Source organism: Myxocyprinus asiaticus, chromosome 8, assembly GCF_019703515.2.
Source record: "Myxocyprinus asiaticus isolate MX2 ecotype Aquarium Trade chromosome 8, UBuf_Myxa_2, whole genome shotgun sequence".
NCBI lineage: Eukaryota > Metazoa > Chordata > Actinopteri > Cypriniformes > Catostomidae > Myxocyprinus > Myxocyprinus asiaticus.
Genome location: NC_059351.1, coordinates 51,368,376 through 51,389,476, shown reverse-complemented (window position 1 = coordinate 51,389,476; position 21,101 = coordinate 51,368,376). Strand labels below are relative to the sequence as shown.

The 21,101-nt window shown below is 36.2% G+C and overlaps 2 protein-coding genes across 2 annotated transcripts; both read left to right on the top strand.

Annotated features, from left to right (window-relative positions):
• Window positions 1-5,931: 5,931 nt before the first annotated feature.
• Window positions 5,932-16,116, top strand: zgc:158803 (LUC7 domain-containing protein). The gene is made up of 10 exons (XM_051704104.1): window positions 5,932-6,460; window positions 7,853-7,947; window positions 8,143-8,241; window positions 8,459-8,569; window positions 8,906-9,049; window positions 11,979-12,155; window positions 12,247-12,419; window positions 13,070-13,099; window positions 13,185-13,316; window positions 14,744-16,116. Exons 1-10 carry the CDS (start codon window positions 6,400-6,402, stop codon window positions 14,961-14,963), a joined length of 1,242 nt encoding a protein of 413 aa, XP_051560064.1. The 5' UTR covers window positions 5,932-6,399; the 3' UTR covers window positions 14,964-16,116.
• Window positions 16,117-16,549: 433 nt separating this feature from the next.
• Window positions 16,550-19,309, top strand: pane1 (proliferation associated nuclear element). Its single transcript, XM_051704111.1, has 6 exons — window positions 16,550-17,355; window positions 17,458-17,537; window positions 18,043-18,141; window positions 18,462-18,541; window positions 18,680-18,771; window positions 18,857-19,309. Exons 1-6 carry the CDS (start codon window positions 17,299-17,301, stop codon window positions 19,001-19,003), a joined length of 555 nt encoding a protein of 184 aa, XP_051560071.1. The 5' UTR covers window positions 16,550-17,298; the 3' UTR covers window positions 19,004-19,309.
• Window positions 19,310-21,101: the final 1,792 nt, after the last annotated feature.

Below are 21,101 nucleotides of genomic sequence, written 5' to 3'. Positions count from 1 at the left end.
TTTTTTTTCACATAAAAGTAATGATTGAAAAGGTATTTCGGTTTTAAGAGAATTTTCTACATGTACTCGTTTCTTTCTTTTGATTTTGGGGTGAAATGTGATCCAGACATGTTGTTTGTTTCATGAGATTAACTTTCGCAAGTAAATGCAGTGTGTTGATAAGAAGAAAGTCATTTTGACCAGAACTGTTGATCTACCTTTAAAGGAAAAATAACCAGTCAGTGATTTAAATTTACAGTAAATCTTTATCTAGGTAGTTGTATTTGTTCACAGCGTTGGGAAATGGTGCTATGGAGCTAGATATTAGACAATACCTCAAAAGAGAACTCCTCCTCTAGAACTTCCACTTTGTTTTTATTGTGATTTTATAGTTCTGTTTACACACCACCACAAACACAATCACGCACTCACAAAACCACAGCTAAGCCTGGGTGTGCAGCTTAAAAAGAGAGTACATGTGACTGATCTTGGATAGGATCAGTGCTGTGAGGTGGTCAGGGCTTCTGCTCTGAGTTACTGAATGTAACGAGGCAGTTCGGAAAATCCTCACTTCCTTACAAGACCAGCGAAAACACCCCGCCCACTGATGGCTGATTGGCTGATTGAGACGGAGTAATGTCCACTCTAAGAGCTGTGCCGACGCTCACGGCTCTATGACAAAACCATAGCAACAAGATCATATTATTTCTCATTTTCTCCACTTATCAGTGTCTCATAAAAGCGCCCCATTTTTCGTCACGTCAAGTTAGATATGATAGCTTTGGATCGCACATGGTTTTCAATGGACACATTTGTTTTTATGATGTCGTCGTCTTAGGGGAAGAAAATGTAGCATCAAAACACTTTGAGCAGCTGTAAATGTGTCATCACAACAAAAAAAAATATATATATATATATGTTTTTTTTTTTATTATTATTCCATTTATGTCACATACAGCTAGACAACTTTTTTTATTTTTTTTATTGTTTTGATTTTAGGACCGAAACTATGAATATGGAAGAGTCATTTTAAGGAAAATGTAGCATCATAATAGGTCGTCCGTGTGCAGATTTGTAGTGTACTGAAGGTACGAGGTTTGGTTCGATTTCACATCATGTTGACTTATTTTTTGACTGTGAGAGGTTGATTTGTTTTATGTATATCTATATACTGTATATTCATGAATTGTGATTCTTGGTGATGAAACTGTTGTTTAAAAGTTTTCATTGAGGCCCTCTAAAGACATGACGTGCCACCTTGAAATGACTCGATGAACTAATTCAATCTAATCTAGTTTGAAATTAAAATCTGCTTTTAGGACCAATTCTAGAAAAGTATTTCAAAATGTGACTTTTGAATGCTTCATGTGCATTGCATGACTCTCGTGGAAGCTGTGAAGTCGCCACATTGCAGTGAACTGATGTGCCAAAGCTCCTATATATTCATACAGTAGATTATCGACTAGAAATTATTCTGATGGAAAAAGCTTGCACCTCTCAGAAAATGCTATGCTAACACCAGACGATCTAAATGCAGTTGGTTGCATGAGTTGAATAAAACTGTTTCAGACCAGTAAACTGGCTTCTGTCTTTTCCATGTGCTTTAGTGTGGTGAGGTGAATTTCACCCCAACATCTGGTGCCAAAACGAGAAGGTGACTGTCAGTCTGAGTGGCCCTCTTTGTGTTTCTGTTTGTTCTCGTTATTCTAATTGATAATCACAACTGGGTTTCATTTTGTATTCTGTGGAAATAGTTGGAGAAACTATTAGACTGGATGTTTTTTTTTTATACATATGAATATATTATACAACATGCATAAATTAAGAGATGTCTCTTCCACATGGGTATAATAAACAGAGAGAACAAAAACTGTTGTGTTTCTGATCTTTACTTTTAAATGCTTATACCTAGCTGATAATTGTGTTGTTTCTGCACTGTAAACTCTATAAAGCATTACTAAATAAAATACTTTGAGCCAGATGAACTCATAATTTCTCTAAATGTTAATCTGATTTAAAAAACTTGAGTGGTTCTGACTCAAATTGATAAGTCACATTTACTTATGAAATGAAGTTTTTGAAACTGAATGTGACTGTTGGCAAACTTTTAAGTAATTCTAACTGATGTATTTTGTAATAATAACTTTATGTAAGTGCATTATACAAAAATACGTTTGTTGAATTGAAATTTGAATGTGTTAGTCAACTTAAAGGGATAGTTCACCCAAAAATGAAAATTCTCTCATCATTTACTCACCCTCATGCCATCCCAGATGTGTATGACTTTCTTTCATCTGCTGAACACACATGAAGATTTTTAGAAGAATATTTCAGCTCTGCAGGTCCAGACAATGCAAGTGAATGGGTGCCAAGATTTTGACACTCCAAAAAGCGCATAAAGGCAGCATAAAAGTAATCCATAAGACTCCAGTGTTTTAATCTGTATCTCCAGAAGTGATATGACAGGTGTAGGTGAGACAAAGATCAATATTTAAGTCATTTTTTTGCTAGAAATTCTTCTCCCTGCCCAGTAGGGGGCGATATGCACCAAGAATGTGAGTCACCAAAAACAAAAGAAGAAGAATGTTAAAGTGGAGATTGACTGAGCAGGGAGGACATTTTAAAGTAAAAAAGGACTAAAATATTAATCTGTTTCTCACCTACAGTGCCTTATTTCTTCTATTTTTCATACAAACTTTTTAATCTTCAAACGAGATTTAACAAAACTAAGGCAACCTGAGTAAACGCAAAATACGGTTTTCAAATATATATGTTTTTTTTATTGAAGCAAAAAAGTTATCCAAGACCTATATCACACATGTGAAAAACTAACTGCCCCCTTAAACTTAATAGCTGGTTGTGACACCTTTAGCAGCAACAACTGCAAGTAAACGCTTCCGATAACTGGAGATCAGTCTTTCACAACGCTGTAGGGGAATTGTGGCCCTCTCTTCTTTGCAGAACTGCTTTAGTTCAGCCACATTGGAGGGTTTTTGAGCATGCCACAGCATCTCAATTGGGTTCAAGTCAGGACATTGACTAGGCCACCCCAAAACTTTAATTTAGCTTCTTTTGAGCCATTCAGAGGTGGACTTACTCCTATGCTTTGGATCACTGTCTTGCTGAATAATCCAGTTGCACTTGAGCTTCAATACACAGACTGATGACCGGATGTTGCCCTTCAGGATTTTCTGGTCGAGAGCAGAATTCATGCTTCCCTCAATTGTTGCAAGTCGCCCTGAAGCAGCAAAGCATCCCCACACCATCACACTACCACCACCATGCTTGACTGTATGTTTTATTTTCTTCTTGTGGAATTCTGTGTTTGATTTATACCAGATGTAACAGGACCTCTGTCTTCCAAACAGTTCCACTTTTGACTCATCAGTCCACAGAACATTCTTCCAAATGCTTTGAGGATCATCAAGGTGTATTTTGGCAAAGGAATTTGTCTTGGTGACAGAAGCTTCCAATGCACAAACAATACAACAACAAGACAGAGATTAAAATAAAAATAGAATAAAAATTAAAAATGAATAGAAAGTATATATAGAAATACACTATGACAAAAAATATATACTGTATATATATATATATATATATATATATATATATATATATATATATATATCTACCTATGTACAAATACAAATCTATTATATACAGAAGCGAGGGAATGTAATGGCAGAAGAGGTTGGATGTGTTGGATAAATATAAACAGACTAAGCTGTGTATTGCACATTAATTATTGCTCAATGGGACAGTTTTAACTGTTCATGAGATGGATAGCCTGAGGGAAAAAACAGTTCTTGTGCCCGATGGTTCTGGTGCTCAGAGCTCTGAAGCATCGGCTAGAAGGCAACAGTTCAAAAAGGTAGTGGGCAGGGTGAGTGGGGTCCAGAGTGATTTTTCCAGCCTTTTTCCTCATTCTGGAAGTGCACAGTTCTTGAAGGGGGGGCAGGGAGCAACCAATGATCCTCTCAGCAGTCCGAACTGTCCTTTGTAGTCTTCTGATATCCGATTTTGTAGCTGAACCAAACCAGACAGTTATTGAAGTGCAGAGGACTGACTCAATGACTGCTGAGTAGAACTGTATCAGCAGCGCCTGTGGCAGGTTGAATTTCCTCAGCTGGCGAAGGAAGTACAACCTCTGCTGGGCGTTCTTCACAATGGAGTCAATGTGGGTCTCCCACTTCAGGTCCTGTGAGATGGTAGTGCCCAGGAACCTGAATGACTCCACTTTTGCCACAGTGCTGTTTAGAATGGTGAGGGGGGACAGTGTTGGGGTGTTCCTCCTAAAGTCCACAATCATCTCCACTGTTTTGAGCATGTTCAGCTCAAGGTTGTTTTGACTGCACCAGAAGGCCAGCTGTTTAACCTCCCTTCTTTATACAGACTCATCGTCATCTCGGATGAGGCCGATGACAGTGGTGTCGTTTGCAAACTTCAGGAACTTGACAGAGGGGTCCTTAGCGATGCAGTCTTTGGTGTAGAGGGAGAAGAGTAGTGGGGAGAGCACACATCCCTAGGGGGCACCAATGCTGATTGTACAGGTGCTGGAAGTGAATTTCCCCTGTATCACAAGCTGCTGCCTGTCCATCAGAAAGCTTGTAATCCACTGACAGATAGACATGGGAACAGAGAGTTGGTGTAATTTAGTCTGGAGTATAGCTGGGATGATGGTGTTGAAAGCCGAACTGAAGTCCACAAAAAGGATCCTTGCATTTGTCCCTGGTCTGTCCAGATGTTGCAGGATATGATGCAATCCCATGTTGACTGCATCATCCACAGACCTGTTTGCTCAATAAGCAAATTGAAGGGGATCTAGAAAGGGTCCAGTGATGTCCTTATTAAAGCATTTGAATTTAAAAGTACTTAATTACATGCTGTCTTTAATACTGATATTATCATGTTTCATTCCTAAAACAACTTAAAGTTTCGTTCCTTGTTTTTACCATTTGTGAAATTGTTTAAATCAGGATGTTGTTTTAAATATCTAATAATTTTGTGTCAGGAAATCAAATAACCAAAATGTTGGCTAATATCATAAATTGTCATGATATTAATTAATAATAATCAAACCACTGAAGAAAAAAAACTAATTTTTTAATTATTAAACTAATAATTAGCTAAGGTAATTAAAATATAATTTTATTAGTAGTAATAATTATTAATAGTTAATAATTACAAAAAAATATTAGCCATACTTTTTGTATAAAATACACTCCAAAAAAATTTAAGCCTATTTTTAAGATTTACGTCTTTTAAGTTTCTTAACAAATTTCCATTAAATTTAATTGTGTAATCTTTAACAAAAATAAATTACTAAAACTCTTTTTTATTTAATTTAATTTTGCTAAAGTTTGTTATGAAATTCAAATGTGTATATCTTAAAAATATTTTTTTGTGTTTATTGGCTTTTTTTTATTATTTTCTGTATTTAGATTTTTACAGCCAAATCGAACAACAACAAAAAAAAATATATATATATATATATATATATATATTATAAAGAGTGGGTGTGATTTAAAAAAAAAAATAAATAAAAATATCACCACATATTAATAAGTGAATTATTTTGCCAACACTAGCCTCAATTTTTAACAATTATAGATTTTCAATAAACGATTTTTATACTGTTTTCATTCCATATTTAAAATCTTCAAATAATGGTGAGAGAAAGTACCTGCAACCATCTTTTTCTATTAACTAATATCTCTTTTACAAAAAGCACCTGAGAAAGCACACACACACACACACACACACATATATATATATATATATGTTTAGATGTGCATCTTGGCAAAAGCGCATTTTCAACATGGAATCTGAGGATGAAAACCGCGTATGAGTTTGTCAGAAAACGGCCTGACGTCACCCACCTGCGCACGCAGCATCGCCGCCGTCATGACGTCACTTACCGCTCACCCAATCAGCGCTCGCTCTGTGCATTACTTCCTCGAGGCCGCGTATCTGCGCGCGGGTCGGAAGTCCGAATCCGAGAGGACAAAAAAAGACATCAAAACAATAAATAAACACTGTCAAACATTTGCTAATATGGATCCTCACACAGAATATTAATCTGCGGATTGATAAAGCAGCGTTAGGACTGATCAATAAGCGCATATGAGGCGATTGAGAGGCGCTGAGGGGGAGTTAGCCGCAGCTGCTAACCCACGAGACTGAGTTCAGACTCAAAACTGATGGCAGATTTCACTGATTTCAGCGTGATTTCAACTGTAAACTCCACACTCCGGTGATTTTAAGTGACAGGCGTGTGCGTGGTGTTAGTTGACAGTGTTTAAGTTAAGTTACAGAAGGGTTTTTGTTCATTGAGGCCTGCTGCATGAGGAGTCAGTTAACAGTTAAACGGATAATTCAGATAAAATCACACAGATTCAGAGGGATAAACGGTGAAAGATGTCGGCTCAGGCCCAGATGAGAGCCATGCTGGATCAGCTCATGGGCACCAGTAGAGATGGTGAGCGTTTTTATTTCATTCTGTTTCATTCTCATCAAATCGAAACTAAACGTACTGTTTTATTCAGTCTGGAGTAAACTGTTACAATGACTGAATCAGTGATGATGATTTTTTTACAAAGGAAGTGAATGGGGGCCAATTTTTGGAGGGTTTAAAGGCAAAAATGTGAAGCTTAAACTTTTACAAAAACACTTACATTTATTCTTTGGTTAAAACTTGTGTATTATTTGAGCTGTAAAGTTGTTTAAATCATATTTTTACAGTCGTTGTAGCGTAAAACCGGATATAAATGTATACAGAAAAGGTTAACCCTTGTGCATCAATTTAAAAAAGTTACTCAGAGGTCCTTTTGATGACAGAAATGTCCACGTCAAAAAAACTATCATAATAATATTATATATTAATATTATTTTCAACTTCCACTGACATCAGTCCTGATGATAACTACCAAATATTCATTCAATTTCAGGATTTTAACCCTTTAAATGGCAGTTTGTTTACATAGTGCTTCTGTTGATTTTTACACACATTTCTCAAAACACACTCTGACATCCATACCAACACACCCACACAATTTTAGCTGCATCATTTATTCAGTTGACCTGCAGTGCTCTATAACACAGCAAACTGAAAATAGGGGAAAAGCTTGTATTTGCTCCATAGGCTAAACATGAGAAAAATGGCACCATCTGGTGCTGGTGGAAAATATTAAAAATGTCAATTTTGAAGCCAGGGCTCCAGAATGAAAGCATAATATCACAGAATTCATGATTTGATGCTTTAATGGCACTGGGATCAAATATTGCAGTTTTAATGGGTTTTAATGGGAACATTTTTGTCCTGAAGGTCCTGAGTGTAACTATTTTGTGTACACAGTGTATTATAGATGTATTATAGGAACTAAGGTTGAAATATCAAAATTTATGCTGTTGGCATTAACACAGCCAAAATGATAGAAGAAACAAAAATAAAAAAGACAAAAATGTCCCGAAGGTTGCACAATAAACCGCAAAGTCATGTTTACATCTTGTGAGTATTTTAATGTTTACGGATTGGCCCCCTTTCACCTCCAATGTAAGTGCCTCAGTATAACACAGATTTGTGCTTTTTACGTTTTAAGAAAAGGAGGGGCGAGTCAAAATATATTTTTGTTGTAATCTGTATTATGCCACAAATGCTGTCGACTGAGCAGGAATATTCCTTGAAGAATTGTTATTTGAAGTTTCTCATGATTTGGTTGTCACTTACAACTTGATAAGAATTAGGATTCTCATTAATTGTTTTGAGAATCATAATTCCTGTAATTTGGTTGACATGGTGAGAATCGTGATTTGATCTGACTTCATGATAATCGTTATTAGTTTGGTATAACTTTGATTCTGTTCCTCTCAGGAGACACAATGAGACAGAGGATCAAATTTACAGACGAGCGTGTTTGTAAGAGTCATCTGCTGGAATCCTGTCCAAATGACATTCTGTCTGGAACTGTAAGTGTGTATATAAACGCTCTTAAATACTGTGTGTAAAAGTTCACACAATCATCTCTTTGGTTATTACTTAACTGCCAAAATTGTTTGATTATTGCAGCAGTATATGATATTTATTACCTCTGTTATTTCAGTCACATGATGAGAAAATGATGCCTGATGTCTCTAATCCAGTTCGTGTTTGTGTTTGTGCAGCGCATGGATTTGGGGGAGTGTGTTAAAATTCATGATCTCGCTCTGAGGGCAGACTACGAGATCGCCGCTAAACAGCAGGAGTATTTCTTTGAACTAGATGTGAGTATGAACGCTTCACGATCCGCATGTCAGACTGCTGATCTAGAATCGGTTCAATCCTGCCAATGTAATAGAGATTGATAGGAGGTGAAAGGCAAGATTGGATCTGAGGTCAGACCTGTATCTCAATGAATAATTGCTTGACAATGCTAGTTTTCTATGCAGAAATATTGAATCGCACCATGCATGTTTTGATCGTGGCTGACTGTCTTCTCAGGCTGTGGAGCATCTGCAGTCTTTCATCGCAGATTGCGACAGAAGAACAGAACTGGCCAAAAAACGACTGGCTGAAACGCAGGAAGAGATCAGCGCTGAGGTCGCTGCAAAGGTAAAGATCCTCCAATCTCTCATCAGTTATATCTGTGGGGGGACACCTGCACCACTGTCACTCGCTTACTTCTCTGCAACACAAGATTCAGTTATAGATTATTTTCACAGTGAAGTTTCACACACCTGCTTTCCAGAAAGTAGCAAGTAGGCAAATTCAGTCAGTCGGCACCCTTCAGCACACATAAGTCGCCATATCCTTTTAATGTTAGTGGAAGGGTCTTGCTTCACAAACAATTTTACATGAACATTTTCCTCCTCTTTTACCCTTAATTTTTTGATACTGTACCTTTAAGGCTTTGATTGGCTAAGCCGAGCCTGTGTGTGTTTTTTGCAGGCAGAGCGTGTGCACGAGCTGAACGAGGAGATCGGGAAGCTACTGGCGCGTGCGGAGCAGTTGGGTGGAGAGGGGAATGTTGAGGAGGCTCAACAGGTGCTGGAGAAGGTGGAGAAAACACGCATCCTAAAGAGAGAGGCAGAGGTCAGTGTGAGGTCACAGAGGCCAGGGTTTCCACAGACCAGCAGTCCTGTAACTATATATATATATATATATATATACTGTATATATAATTTAAAATATATTTATATATACAGTATATATAACATAATTATATATATATAAATCATAGATACATATATATTTTTGTTTACATACTGTATAATATACTATTACATACGATATAAATATAATGTACATATTTAATATACATATAAATGTAATTATCATATATATTAATAATTATATTAATATATATATATATATATATATATATATATATACACACACACACACACACACACACACACACACACACACAGCTCTAGAAAAAATTAATAGACCACTTCAAATTATCAGTTTCTCTGGATTTACTATTTGTAGGTATGTTTTTGAGTAAAATGAACATTTTTGTTTAATTCTATAAAGTACTGACAACATTTCCAAATTCAAAATAAAATTACTGTTATTTAGAGCATTTATTTGCAGAAAATGACAACTGGTCAAAAGTAACAAAAAAGATGCTGTTTTCAGACCTCGAATAATGTGAAGAAAACAAGTTCATATTCATTTATAAACAACACAATACTAATGTTTAACTTAGGAAGAGTTCAGAAATCAATATTTGGTGGAATAACCCTGATTTTCAATCACGGTTTTCATGCGTCTTGGCATGCTCTCCACCAGCCTTTATATAAGTATTTATATACTATATATAATATAATTGTAATGTACATATTTAATATACATATACATGTAATTATTATATTTATATATTAATTATTATATTCATATATAACTATATAAAGTTGAAGTCATTAAAACTAATTTTTTAACCACTCCACAGATTTAATATAAGCAAACTATAGTTTTGGCAAGTCATTTAGGACATCTACTTTGTTTATGACACGAGTAATGTTTCCAACAATTGTTTACAGACTGATTGTTTCACTTTTAATTGACTATATCACAATTCCAGTGGGTCAGAAGTTTACATACACTAAGTTACCTGTGCCTTTAAGCAGCTTGGAAAATTCCAGAAAATGATGTCAAGCCTTTAGACAGCCAGTTAGCTTCTGATAGGAGGTGTACTGAATTGGAGGTGTACCTGTGGATGTATTTTAAGACCTACCTTCAAACTCTGTGCCTCTTTACTTGACATTATGGGAAAATCAAAAAAATTAGCCAAGACCTCAGAAAAACAAATTGTGGACCTCCACAAGTCTGGTTCATCCTTGGGAGCAATTTCCAAATGCCTGAAGGTACCACATTCATCTGTACAAACAATAGTACGCAAGTATAAACACCATGGGACCACACAGCCATCATACCGCTCAGGAATGAGACGCATTCTGTCTCCTAGAGATGAACGTAGTTTGGTGCGAAAAGTGCAAATTAATCCCAGAACAACAGCAAAGAACCTTGTGAAGATGCTGGAGGAAACAGGTAGACAAGTATCTATATCCACAGTAAAACAAGTCCTATATCGACATAACATGAAAGGCTGCTCAGCAAGGAAGAAGCCACTGCTCCAAAACCACCATAAAAAAGCCAGACTACAGTTTGCAAGTGCACATGGGGACAAAGATCTTACTTTTTGGAGAAATGTCCTCTGGTCTGATGAAACAAAAATTGAACTGTTTGGCCATAATGACCTTCATTATGTTTGGAGGAAAAAGAGTGAGGCTTGCAAGCTGAAGAACACCATCCCAACCGTGAAGCATGGGGGTGGCAGCATCATGTTGTGGGGGTGATTTGCTGCAGGAGGGACTGGTGCACTTCACAAAATAGATGACATCATGAGGAAGGAAAATTATGTGGATATATTGAAGCAACATCTCAAGACATCAGCCAGGAAGTTAAAGCTCAGTCGAAAATGGGTCTTCCAAATGGACAATGACCCCAAGCATACCTCCAAAGTTGTGGCAAAATGGCTTAAGGTCAACAAAGTCAAGATATTGGAGTGGCCATCACAAAGTCCTGACCACAATCTGATAGAAAATTTGTGGGCAGAACTGAAAAAGCATGTGCGAGCAAGGAGGCCTACAAACCTGACTCAGTTACACCAGTTCTGTCTGGAGGAATGGGACAAAATTCCAGCATCTTATTGTGAGAAGCTTGTGGAAGGATACCCAAAATGTTTGACCCAAGTTAAACAATTTAAAGACAATGCTACCAAATACTAACAAAGTGTATGTAAACTTCTGACCCACTGGGAATGTGATGAAAGAAATAAAAGCTGAAATAAATCATTCTCTCTACTATTATTCTGACATTTCACATTCTTAAAATAGTGATCCTAACTGACCTAAGACAGGGAATGTTTTCTACAATTAAATGTCAGGAATTGTGAAAAACTGAGTTTAAATGTATTTGGCTAAGGTGTATGTAAACTTCTGACTTTAGCTGTGTGTGTGTGTGTGTATATATATATATATATATATAATTTTTATTTGTGTATACTGTATATAAGTATTTATATACTGTATGTAATATAATTGTAATGTACATATTTAATATACATCTAAATATAATCATTACATTTATATGTTAATTCTATTTATATAACTATATAACATTATATAGTATATAAATATGTATATATGACTATTTAATAAAAACAAATTTTTTTACATTGATTTTATATGAACAGTGCATTCATAAAGTATTCAGACCGCTTCATTTTTTTTTTTTCAAATTTTATATTGCAGCCTTATACTAAAAGGTTTTTATTAATTTTTTTCACACCAATCTGCTCTCCATACCCCATAATGACAAAGCAAAAACCAGATTTTTGATAACTGCAAATTTATTAAAAGAAAAAACTGAATATAGAATTTTAAAGTATACAATATACATGTATATTAAATATGTATACTATATGTATATTAAATCACCTGAACACTGTGTGTAGGACATCTACCGCAACTCTATGCCTGCCTCCAGCTTCCAGCAGCAGAAGCTGCGCGTGTGTGAGGTTTGCTCCGCCTACCTCGGTCTCCACGACAACGACCGCCGCCTAGCAGACCACTTCGGGGGGAAATTGCATCTAGGTTTCATCGAAATCCGTGAAAAACTTGAAAAACTGAGGGTAAGATGATCCCAGCATACATGCATAACACATGAACACCTTCAGCCCTCTCTCATTCGGCTTCTCACTGTTGGACTGCATTGATTTCCAGAAAGCCGTGACGGAGAAACAGGAGCGCATGCGGATGAAAAGAAGAGAGGAACGGGACAAAGAAGAGGAGGGAGCAAGAGAGTGGGAGATGGAGAGAGAGAGAGAAAGAGAGAGGGAGAGAGAGCGCGAGAGAGAAAGAGAGAGAGAGAGGGAGAGAGAGAGAGAACGCAGGAGGTCAGTTATTGTATTTTATAATCATTCATTCACCCACTTCTGTTCAGAGTTGAAGTCTAATGAGGGATTTGCTCTATAAGGGGTCAAAAGTTTAATTTTGACCCATTTCAGAGCAGCTAATTTGGATCTAACAGCCATTGTTGAGAAGTAGATTTAACATTTTTAATGCAGGAACTAAAACACAGTAAAAATCTCGTTGGTCAAGGCATGTTTTCCCATGAACACAAAGATATTTAATAATCATATGTACATGGTAATAAACCACAATATTTACCTACATTTATTTTTCATTGAAACAGACTTCTATGAACAATTTAGAGTGATGAGCTACTCGTTGTATCAGAGTTTGGAGCTAATTCAATGAAGCGGCAGTTTTTAACCATTCATTCACAGAAGTGAATCATATAATTTCTCTCTTCATAACCCTTACATTTGTCGTGAAACTAGCCAGCAGCACAGCCTTTAGAAAACTTACTGGACTGAAACTTAAAGCCCATTCACATCGTTGCAGTTTTCATGATGGAGCTTTTTCATTTGTCACAAAATTGAGAAAATATTGAAAATATTCAATTAACGTATATATGTATATGTGGTCTCATCACATTATTTTATCCTCTTATCCTGTACGTTTCTCTTCTCTTGTTTCTTAGGTCAAGATCTAGAAGTGGTGACCGCTATCGGTGAGCATCATCTTTATATCTAACATGTGTATCACTGACATATGGGTACATGCCTGCTGAGTGTCTCTCTGTCTGTCTGTCTCAGGGATGTAGGCAGCTCATCGTCTCATCGCTCTCGTCGACACCGCGAGGATGGAGAGAGGGAGAGAGAGAGGAAACACAGACACAAAGATCGGCATCGCTCTCGCTCTCACTCACACAGGAGCAAAAGGAAGAGGTACCGCAACAACTTCAGTTTGATTTGAGATCTGCTATTTATTTACTCTTCATATTAAAGTAGTAAACCACGAGAGCCCTTGGTTAAGTGGGGTTTGCTCTTAACTTGGTGAAAGAGTTGTAATGGCGGCCACAGCAACATAACATTTATAATATGAATCACAAACAAATCAATATCCAAGTAATGTATTTCATTAGCAAAACTGTCGGCGGTTTGCAGTCAATTTTGCACATTGACGTCAGATTTGTAGAAGGTTTGCGTGTGCGCGTGTGTGTGCGTTTGTGTGTGTGTTTTTTGGACAGCTTCAAACATGGCTCATTCATTCACATGTTATAGCCATATCAAATGAAACAAAAATGACATATTAAATGATTTAATTAGAGAAAAAAACATGTATAATGAAATTCCTTCACATGAGAGATGAGCATTCAGTCGTGCTCTTTCAGGTCTTTTACACACATTTTAGATCAAATGAAAATAAATCACTGTTACTGTTAAATTATTGAAAAAAAATATATATTTTTTTAAATGTATCATTTATATACATGTGTGTGTACTTTTTTATTATACATTTATAAAGAAAAAAAATTTAGCTTAAAAAATCTAATAAAAATTAAAAAAATAAAATATTAAAATGTTAATCAAATCTATTTAATTACTATTTAATAAATATTATAAAGTTCCTTCTCTGCGTAATCACTTCACATTCAATTGTGCTCTTTTAGGTCCTTTTCTTTAGATCTTTACATGTATTTTAGATAAAACTGAAAAATAATTCACTGTTATTGTTCTTTTTAATTATTGTTTTTATTTTTTTATTTTTGTTTAAAAGTTATAAAACAAATATATTATTTTAAATAATTTTGTGTTTTAACATTTGGACCAGATCAAATAAAAAAATACTAAATAATAAAATAAAAAAATTACTTCTCTGACTCATCTCACATGAGTTCATTCACTCATGCTTTTTCTTTTTTTTAAGGTCTTTACACACATTTTAGATAACAGAAAAATAATTCACTTAAATAATTAAAATAATTTGTTTTTTTCATATATATAAAGAGAGAGAGAGAGAATTCTTATAAAAATAAATATTATTTTTGGTAATTTATTTTAACGTTTGGGCCTGAATAAATAAAAAATATTATAAATTAAAATGGTAATTATAAATGTATTTAATTACAAAAAAAAAAAAAAAATACATTTTATAATATTCCTTCTTGACTAATCTCTCCACTTGAGAGATAAGCATTCACTATTACTGTAAATTTAAATTAATAAAAAATATATATGTACAGTGTAATTTTATATATATATATATATATAATTTTAAATTAAATAAATAGTATCACTACATAGAATTTAGGGGGGAAATGCATCTTTCCTCTCCGCACAGACACTCATTCTCAGTTTCACTCGTCTTTCAGGTCTTCACACACCAGAGATCAAGAGCCTTCTCTGCCTCAGGAGAGATGGAGGGAGAACGCACCAGAAGAGAGATGGAGAGATAACGGACGGAGGGAGATGGAGAGAGAGATATCCCCCTCCACCCCCGACATGAGCCAAATGAGAGAGCGAGAGAGGTCCGTCTCGCTGGAGAGAGAGCAGCGCTCCAGTTCAGAGGAGAGAGAGTCAGGAGAGATCTAGAACACAATGAGAGATACTTTACATACTGTAGCCACTGTTCCCTGTTCTGTCTCTTACAGCCAACATTGATCAGTCAGTAACTGGATATCAGTGACACATCACACCATCAGTCTGTTCACAGAAGAGTTTCTGGACTGATCTGAGCTGTGTGAGAGAGAGAGCACGAGTGTGTATCTTACCACCCGGTTATTTGTGCATCAGTGGAAGCCAGACGGCTACAGAGAGGAAGCCAGTCACAGTTTTCAGATTGTGTGTGTGTATGAGTGTGTGAGACCAGCATAAAGTTTATTTGAGATACAGAGACAAGACAAAAATACAACAGTTAGACATGTTGAGTAGACATTTACACACACATGTGTATAAATCATTCATAAATCCATACGTATGTACATTTTCACATTGAATTAAATGTCACAATTTACATAAAATGGCTTTATGCATGATTTAGACACATTTTGTGAATAAGATCAATTGGGCCTAATTCATTAAACGCAAGCAGAAATAATTTGTGTAAATCGTTCATAAATCCAATCGTACGTAAATTGTGCCATTGAATACAACGTGCCAATTTAAGTACGATTTTTATGAATGGTTTAAAACATTTCTGCTTGTGTTTAGTGAAATGGTGCCCATTGGATTGCTCAAGATGGTCCAGATTGATGGGCAAACCAAACTAATGACAGGTGAAAGTACAGCAAGCAGAAAGAGTGAATTTAGAAGTAGTTTATTTTTGTCGCGAAAAGGAAGTGGATACTTGCCGGAATAACTAAACCACCGTCAAGAGACATTTTCTAGCTTTTTAAGCTGGCTCCTCTGTTTATCTTTTGTTTTTAAGAATTACATTTCCTAAAATTGACCTTTTTGATATGGATATTCTTTTTTTTTTTCTCTAATTTTTCCCTGCTTTCATTTGATATGGATTAAACTCGGAGCTGATCTGAGCAGTAAACTAGATAAAAATGTGACTTTACACACAAACCAAACCACCACACAGAAGCGTGCACGTTTGTAGCTTGGCTTACGTTATGAGCAATCTGGCTTTCATGGTACCATTATGTGTGTGAAGTTTCTTTCCCCTTTTTAATCACTCTTTCTTTTTGCTGTGTTGAGAAGTTTTCTGGAAACTTCAACTTGCCTACTCTATGAAACAATAAATTCGTTGCTTTCATTGTTTAAAAAAAAAAGTGTTTTGAACTTTTCTTTAATGTCAGATTGAACAGATAATGCACTCATAAAATGAATGTTAATACTAGAGTTTCATGCCTTGAAGAAAATACCAGTGTTTGCAAGGCAGCAGTTTTTAGTAAAATGATCTAGAAAAGGAGAGAGTTCAATTAGAGGTACTACAGGTGAAAAGCCTAGCCTTTTCCTCAAATCAAAATAATACTCAATAAAATAAAAAAAAATACAAATGTACTGTATTGTACCTTTACCCATACACTTTTAGATTTGCGCATTGTTAGAATTGATATAGACACTAGAATAGAAATTGTAAAAAAAAAAAAAAAACAGTTGCTCATTTTAAAACCCTTATTAAGATCTTAGTTTTAAAAGTAAAGTCCACTCGACGGCCATCTTTGAAACTCACTCGGGCAGCTGTTTTCTATGGTTACAAGCAGCATAGAAGTGCAGCTCCTATCTACTTGAATGGGGAAAGAGCGAAATCTCCAAAACAGCTGGGCAAGATTACGATCAAAGAACATATCTGAAATCAGCCGTAAAATCTGATAACAATGTTATCATAACTTGTGCATCTTTAGCACAAATCACGCTAAAAAAAAACGCTATTTTTCAGACTGGGCAAGCTACTGCGCATGCGTGTTCCCCGAGTTGACTGACAGACGATGTCTGTATCTTAAAGGTGAATGGCTTTTTTTCTTTTTTTTTTTTTACCTGTAAGGCGGGACTTGCTTTTATCCACCCGCCATATTGGGCGTTCCAATTTCTCCCATTAAATTTAACACAAGTGGTTTTTCTCAGGCTTAACAGTCTTTGGTATTACATTGCAATAGTGACATAAAATATTATTTTGGGTGCTTTTTATAAACGTTTGATAGTTGAAGTTGCAAAATTAAAAAAGGGAGAGATGGAAAACAAATGGTCTGTTCCTTACAAAATAATTATTTATAAAGAATTGTAAGCCCTGTAATTATTTGTGTGTATTCCTGAACGCGCGCGCTGTGTCGGCGCGGTGACGTCATGCGCGTGCACTTTGAAAAGACGCGCGAGGAAGAAGCGAAGCGACGTGTGAATCCGGAGCTGTTGCTGCTGTATCTGCACACTAATAAATAAATAACTATAAACGTGTGGTGTACACAAACTTAAACAGATCTCCATGGCGTTATTGACACCGTACAGTAAAGTGCCTGAGCTGAACACCGCCACTATTCTTGTGAGTATCGCGCGCATAGCTGACGCTAGTGATGTCAGACTACATAAAGATTGTGTTTTTAAAATTCTATCTTTTTTTGTTGTTGTTGTTGTTGTTTTGTAGTTGGTTGAAAATGAAGAGCAGCTGCAGTCCAAACTGGCCAACGCCATAGTGCAATATGAGAAAGAGTTCAACGTCAATGTGTAAGTAAAGTACTAAAGAGCTATGATAGAAAGATATTCTCTGTAATTGAGCATCTACGGTGGCCCAGGAGTGCTCAACACAATTAGCAAAGCAAAAAAAAAAGAAAGAAGAAGAAGCTGAAAACAACGTAATTAAACTAGAACACAATGAAATATTGCCTGTTTACATTGTACTGTGGCTTCATTTTTATTATGTTGTGGTTTAATTGAGTTATTTTGTGGCTTAATATTAGTTAGAAGACACACTGCTGTGTCTGTGAAGGGCGGGGTTTTGGAAAGAGGGGGTGTTTCTGATTCTACAGATCAGTCTTGTGGAAGTTCCAGAATGGCAAAAATTGCTTGCAGCACATTTAATGTATAGATTAAAAAAAATCATATCAAAAGCACTGTTTATTGTAAAAAAAAACAACAAAAAAAGTCTCATCATTGAGGTTGTGGCTTGATATGATATGACTGTATTTACTGTTTGTTATCATGTGTAATCAATATTTCTGATGTTTTTCAGACGACTATCCAGAAAGCTTCCTCTGCCCATTGAGAACAAAGGAACCCGACCGCGGATTGACTTAATAGTGTTTATAGTCAATCTCCAATCAGAGCGCAGGTACAATAGTGGTGTTTCATTTGTGTTTCGGGATGAATCATATTTGTTCACTTCCACTGACTGACTCGTACATATCTCTCATCTGAACGAGAGGCGGCATGTCGTTCACAACACGGAAATAAAGGGGCTGGAAATGTTTTTATGTATTTTTAGTTGATTTGAAGACATGCAAATTTGAATAAGGAATAAGACGACTTGTTTTGGTCATAGGGGACTCTGTGCTTTTTAATGCATTTTTCGAATCTATGATTCAATGACTCGCTCAGTGCATAAAATACACTCAGTTGTCAAACTCTAATTGTACATGTCTCTGTTTGTAGTGTTCAGTCCGTAGAGAGCTGTCTGAATCATCTGCACTCTGACTGTTTCCTGGGGAAGGTGTGTTTCCTGGTAACCGATGGTAAGTTAGTGCTGTTTTGTGTTTGCTTTTCTTCTTAAAATGCCAGAAGTTTTCTTTAGGGTTTGGTTTACAGTTAGTCTGTAGTCTTTATAATTCTCTTGATATAGAAACAATAGAAGTCTATGTGTGTGTTTGCAGCTCGATGTGGTTCTCACACTCATGAGCGGTTGGTCAACATCAGAAAACTGGCTGCTGTACATCACTGTCCTGTTCTCTGTGCTGAACACAAGGTAAAAGACACACACACATCCCACCTTACTATGAAATTGTGACCACTGATTTAAATTTGTCTCTCTCTGTTACACACACACACAGACAGCAGATGGCGTGAATGCCGCAGCTGTGCGACTCCTCAGCATTTTGAAGGTGTCTGCGGGAATGTCACCCACAGCAACCACTGCCCTTTATCTGTCCACTCTGACCCGCTGCTCTGTGACCTCTGATGACCTTGATGAGGAATGACTTTCAACTGCAAGACGTAGATGAATTAGTTTTGCATTAAGAACTCTGTTAGTATCAAACTGAGTTACAGTCCTTTGAACATCAAAAATTCTCATGGGCTCGCAAAGTTACGCATTGCATAATATTTTTAAAATTGGTGGTCCATTAATTTTGCAGTGGGGCATATCTAGCGTGTGTGAGTGTGAGCGTGTGAGTGAGTGGGTTTGTGTGTGTGCGTGTGTGTGTTCTCCAAAACAGCAGGGGGAGCCATTGGGTAGGCAATGTATTGTTCTTAACACCACTATTAAATCCTAAAGAAAAGGAAAATATTGAATTTGTGTGTATATATATATAATGTAATTATTATTATAATTTTTTTTTTTTTTTTTGCCAGATGAGTGTACTGTGTTTTTGTTATACATTTTTATATGTTTGGATTTATTTTTAAAGCTGAATTTGTGGTTAGATGTATTTTTAGTCTAGTCTGTACAGTATTGAGTTTGAGTACATATGTTAAAATGCTTTTATTTTACATTTTTCGTTCCATTGAAAATACTGTTTATTTGATTAGAGAACCAATTTGAGTGACTTTCAGAATGCTGGCATGCACAAGTTTGTGCACAACCTGATTTGAGAACGCTTCAGTGGCTAAATTCAATACAATGACAGTAGAGGTGAATCACATTCAGGTTTAGGCTAATAAAATTCCCAAAAGTGTTAAGAAGGCCACAACAGAGTCCAAATATTTTAAAACGCATGACTTTGTATTATAAACCGACTGTAACTAGAGGTTTAGTAAAGTTGTTATTCACTCTCAAATCTAATCGAATCATCATTAATGATCAGTTTTACCTTTGTTTTAACCATGTATTTACACTTTTCTGCTTGATCTGTAATTGGATTTTCATATTGCATTTCCCAATATAAGACAATGTCTGGTGGGGCTGTAAAGATTAGTGCCCAAAGACACAATTACACTGTGTGCATTCAACAGGAAACAGTGAGGCAGAGGAGGTAAAGGATCTTAATTTTACATAATGTTAGCTTAAAGTTTATGTGGCCACCGTATGCAGCCACAGTTTTTAACAAGTAGACTAGTGCAAAACATCTGACATTATATTAACACATGCTGTAACTTAGTTTTCTGCATTAATCATCATCCCATAGCCGCGGGAACTGTCGGTGTTGCAGCACCTCCCTGTTAAGTGCTGTCACTGAAAAATGTAAATCATTGATATGCGGTTATAACAGCATGAATAAAAAGGGTGATTGTCATTCAATATTTACCAAGTAGTGAGCAGAATTGGGGAAGTAAAAAAAAAAAAATTGTAATCCACTACAAATTGCAAATGACCTCACCAAAATTGTAATCAGATTACTCTAGTGATTATTTCATGACAAGAGTAATATTATTACAAATGACTTTTAAGTTACTTTCTAAATCTAAATGATGTCTATATTTGCTCATTGAACATAATTCATATTTTAAAAGTAATCTATAGAAATATGTGTAACCTAAGTAATGAACTTAAAGGTAATTTAGCATAATTGAAAGTCAGTAACTGAAATCTAATTATGTAGTAATGTGTTACACTACATTTTTACTTAAAAAGTCATACGATTACCAGTGATCTGTACAGTCAGCACTGGTGCCCCCCAGGGATGTGTGCTCTCCCCACTACTCTTCTCCCTCTACACCAATGCCTGCATCACCAAGGACCCCTCTGTCAAGTTCCTGAAGTTTGCAGATGTCACCACTGTCATCGGCCTCATCTGAGATGACGATGAGTCTGCATACGGAAGGGAGGTTAAACAGCTGGCTCACTGGTGCAGTCAAAACAACCTTGAGCTGAACACGCTCAAAACGGTGGAGATGATTGTGGACTTTAGGAGGAACACCCCAACACTGTCCCCCCTCACCATTCTAAACAGCACTGTGGCAAAAGTGGAGTCATTCAGGTTCCTGGGCACTACCATCTCACAGGACCTGAACTGGGAGACCCACATTGACTCCATTGTGAAAAAGGTCCAGCAGAGGTTGTACTTCCTTCACCAGCTGAGGAAGTTCAACCTGCCACAGGCACTGCTGATACAGTTCTACTCAGTGGTCATTGAGTCT

Excerpts from the sequence above, each read along its gene's own strand:
- pane1 (XM_051704111.1), top strand. The coding sequence starts at position 17,299 with ATGGCGTTATTGACACCGTACAGTAAAGTGCCTGAGCTGAACACCGCC. Across the intron at positions 18,542-18,679 it reads GTGTTTCCTGGTAACCGATG|CTCGATGTGGTTCTCACACT; the intron begins GTAAGTTAGTGC and ends GTGTGTTTGCAG. Across the intron at positions 18,772-18,856 it reads TTCTCTGTGCTGAACACAAG|ACAGCAGATGGCGTGAATGC; the intron begins GTAAAAGACACA and ends ACACACACACAG.
- zgc:158803 (XM_051704104.1), top strand. The coding sequence starts at position 6,400 with ATGTCGGCTCAGGCCCAGATGAGAGCCATGCTGGATCAGCTCATGGGC. Across the intron at positions 7,948-8,142 it reads ATGACATTCTGTCTGGAACT|CGCATGGATTTGGGGGAGTG; the intron begins GTAAGTGTGTAT and ends GTGTTTGTGCAG. Across the intron at positions 8,570-8,905 it reads GCGCTGAGGTCGCTGCAAAG|GCAGAGCGTGTGCACGAGCT; the intron begins GTAAAGATCCTC and ends TGTTTTTTGCAG.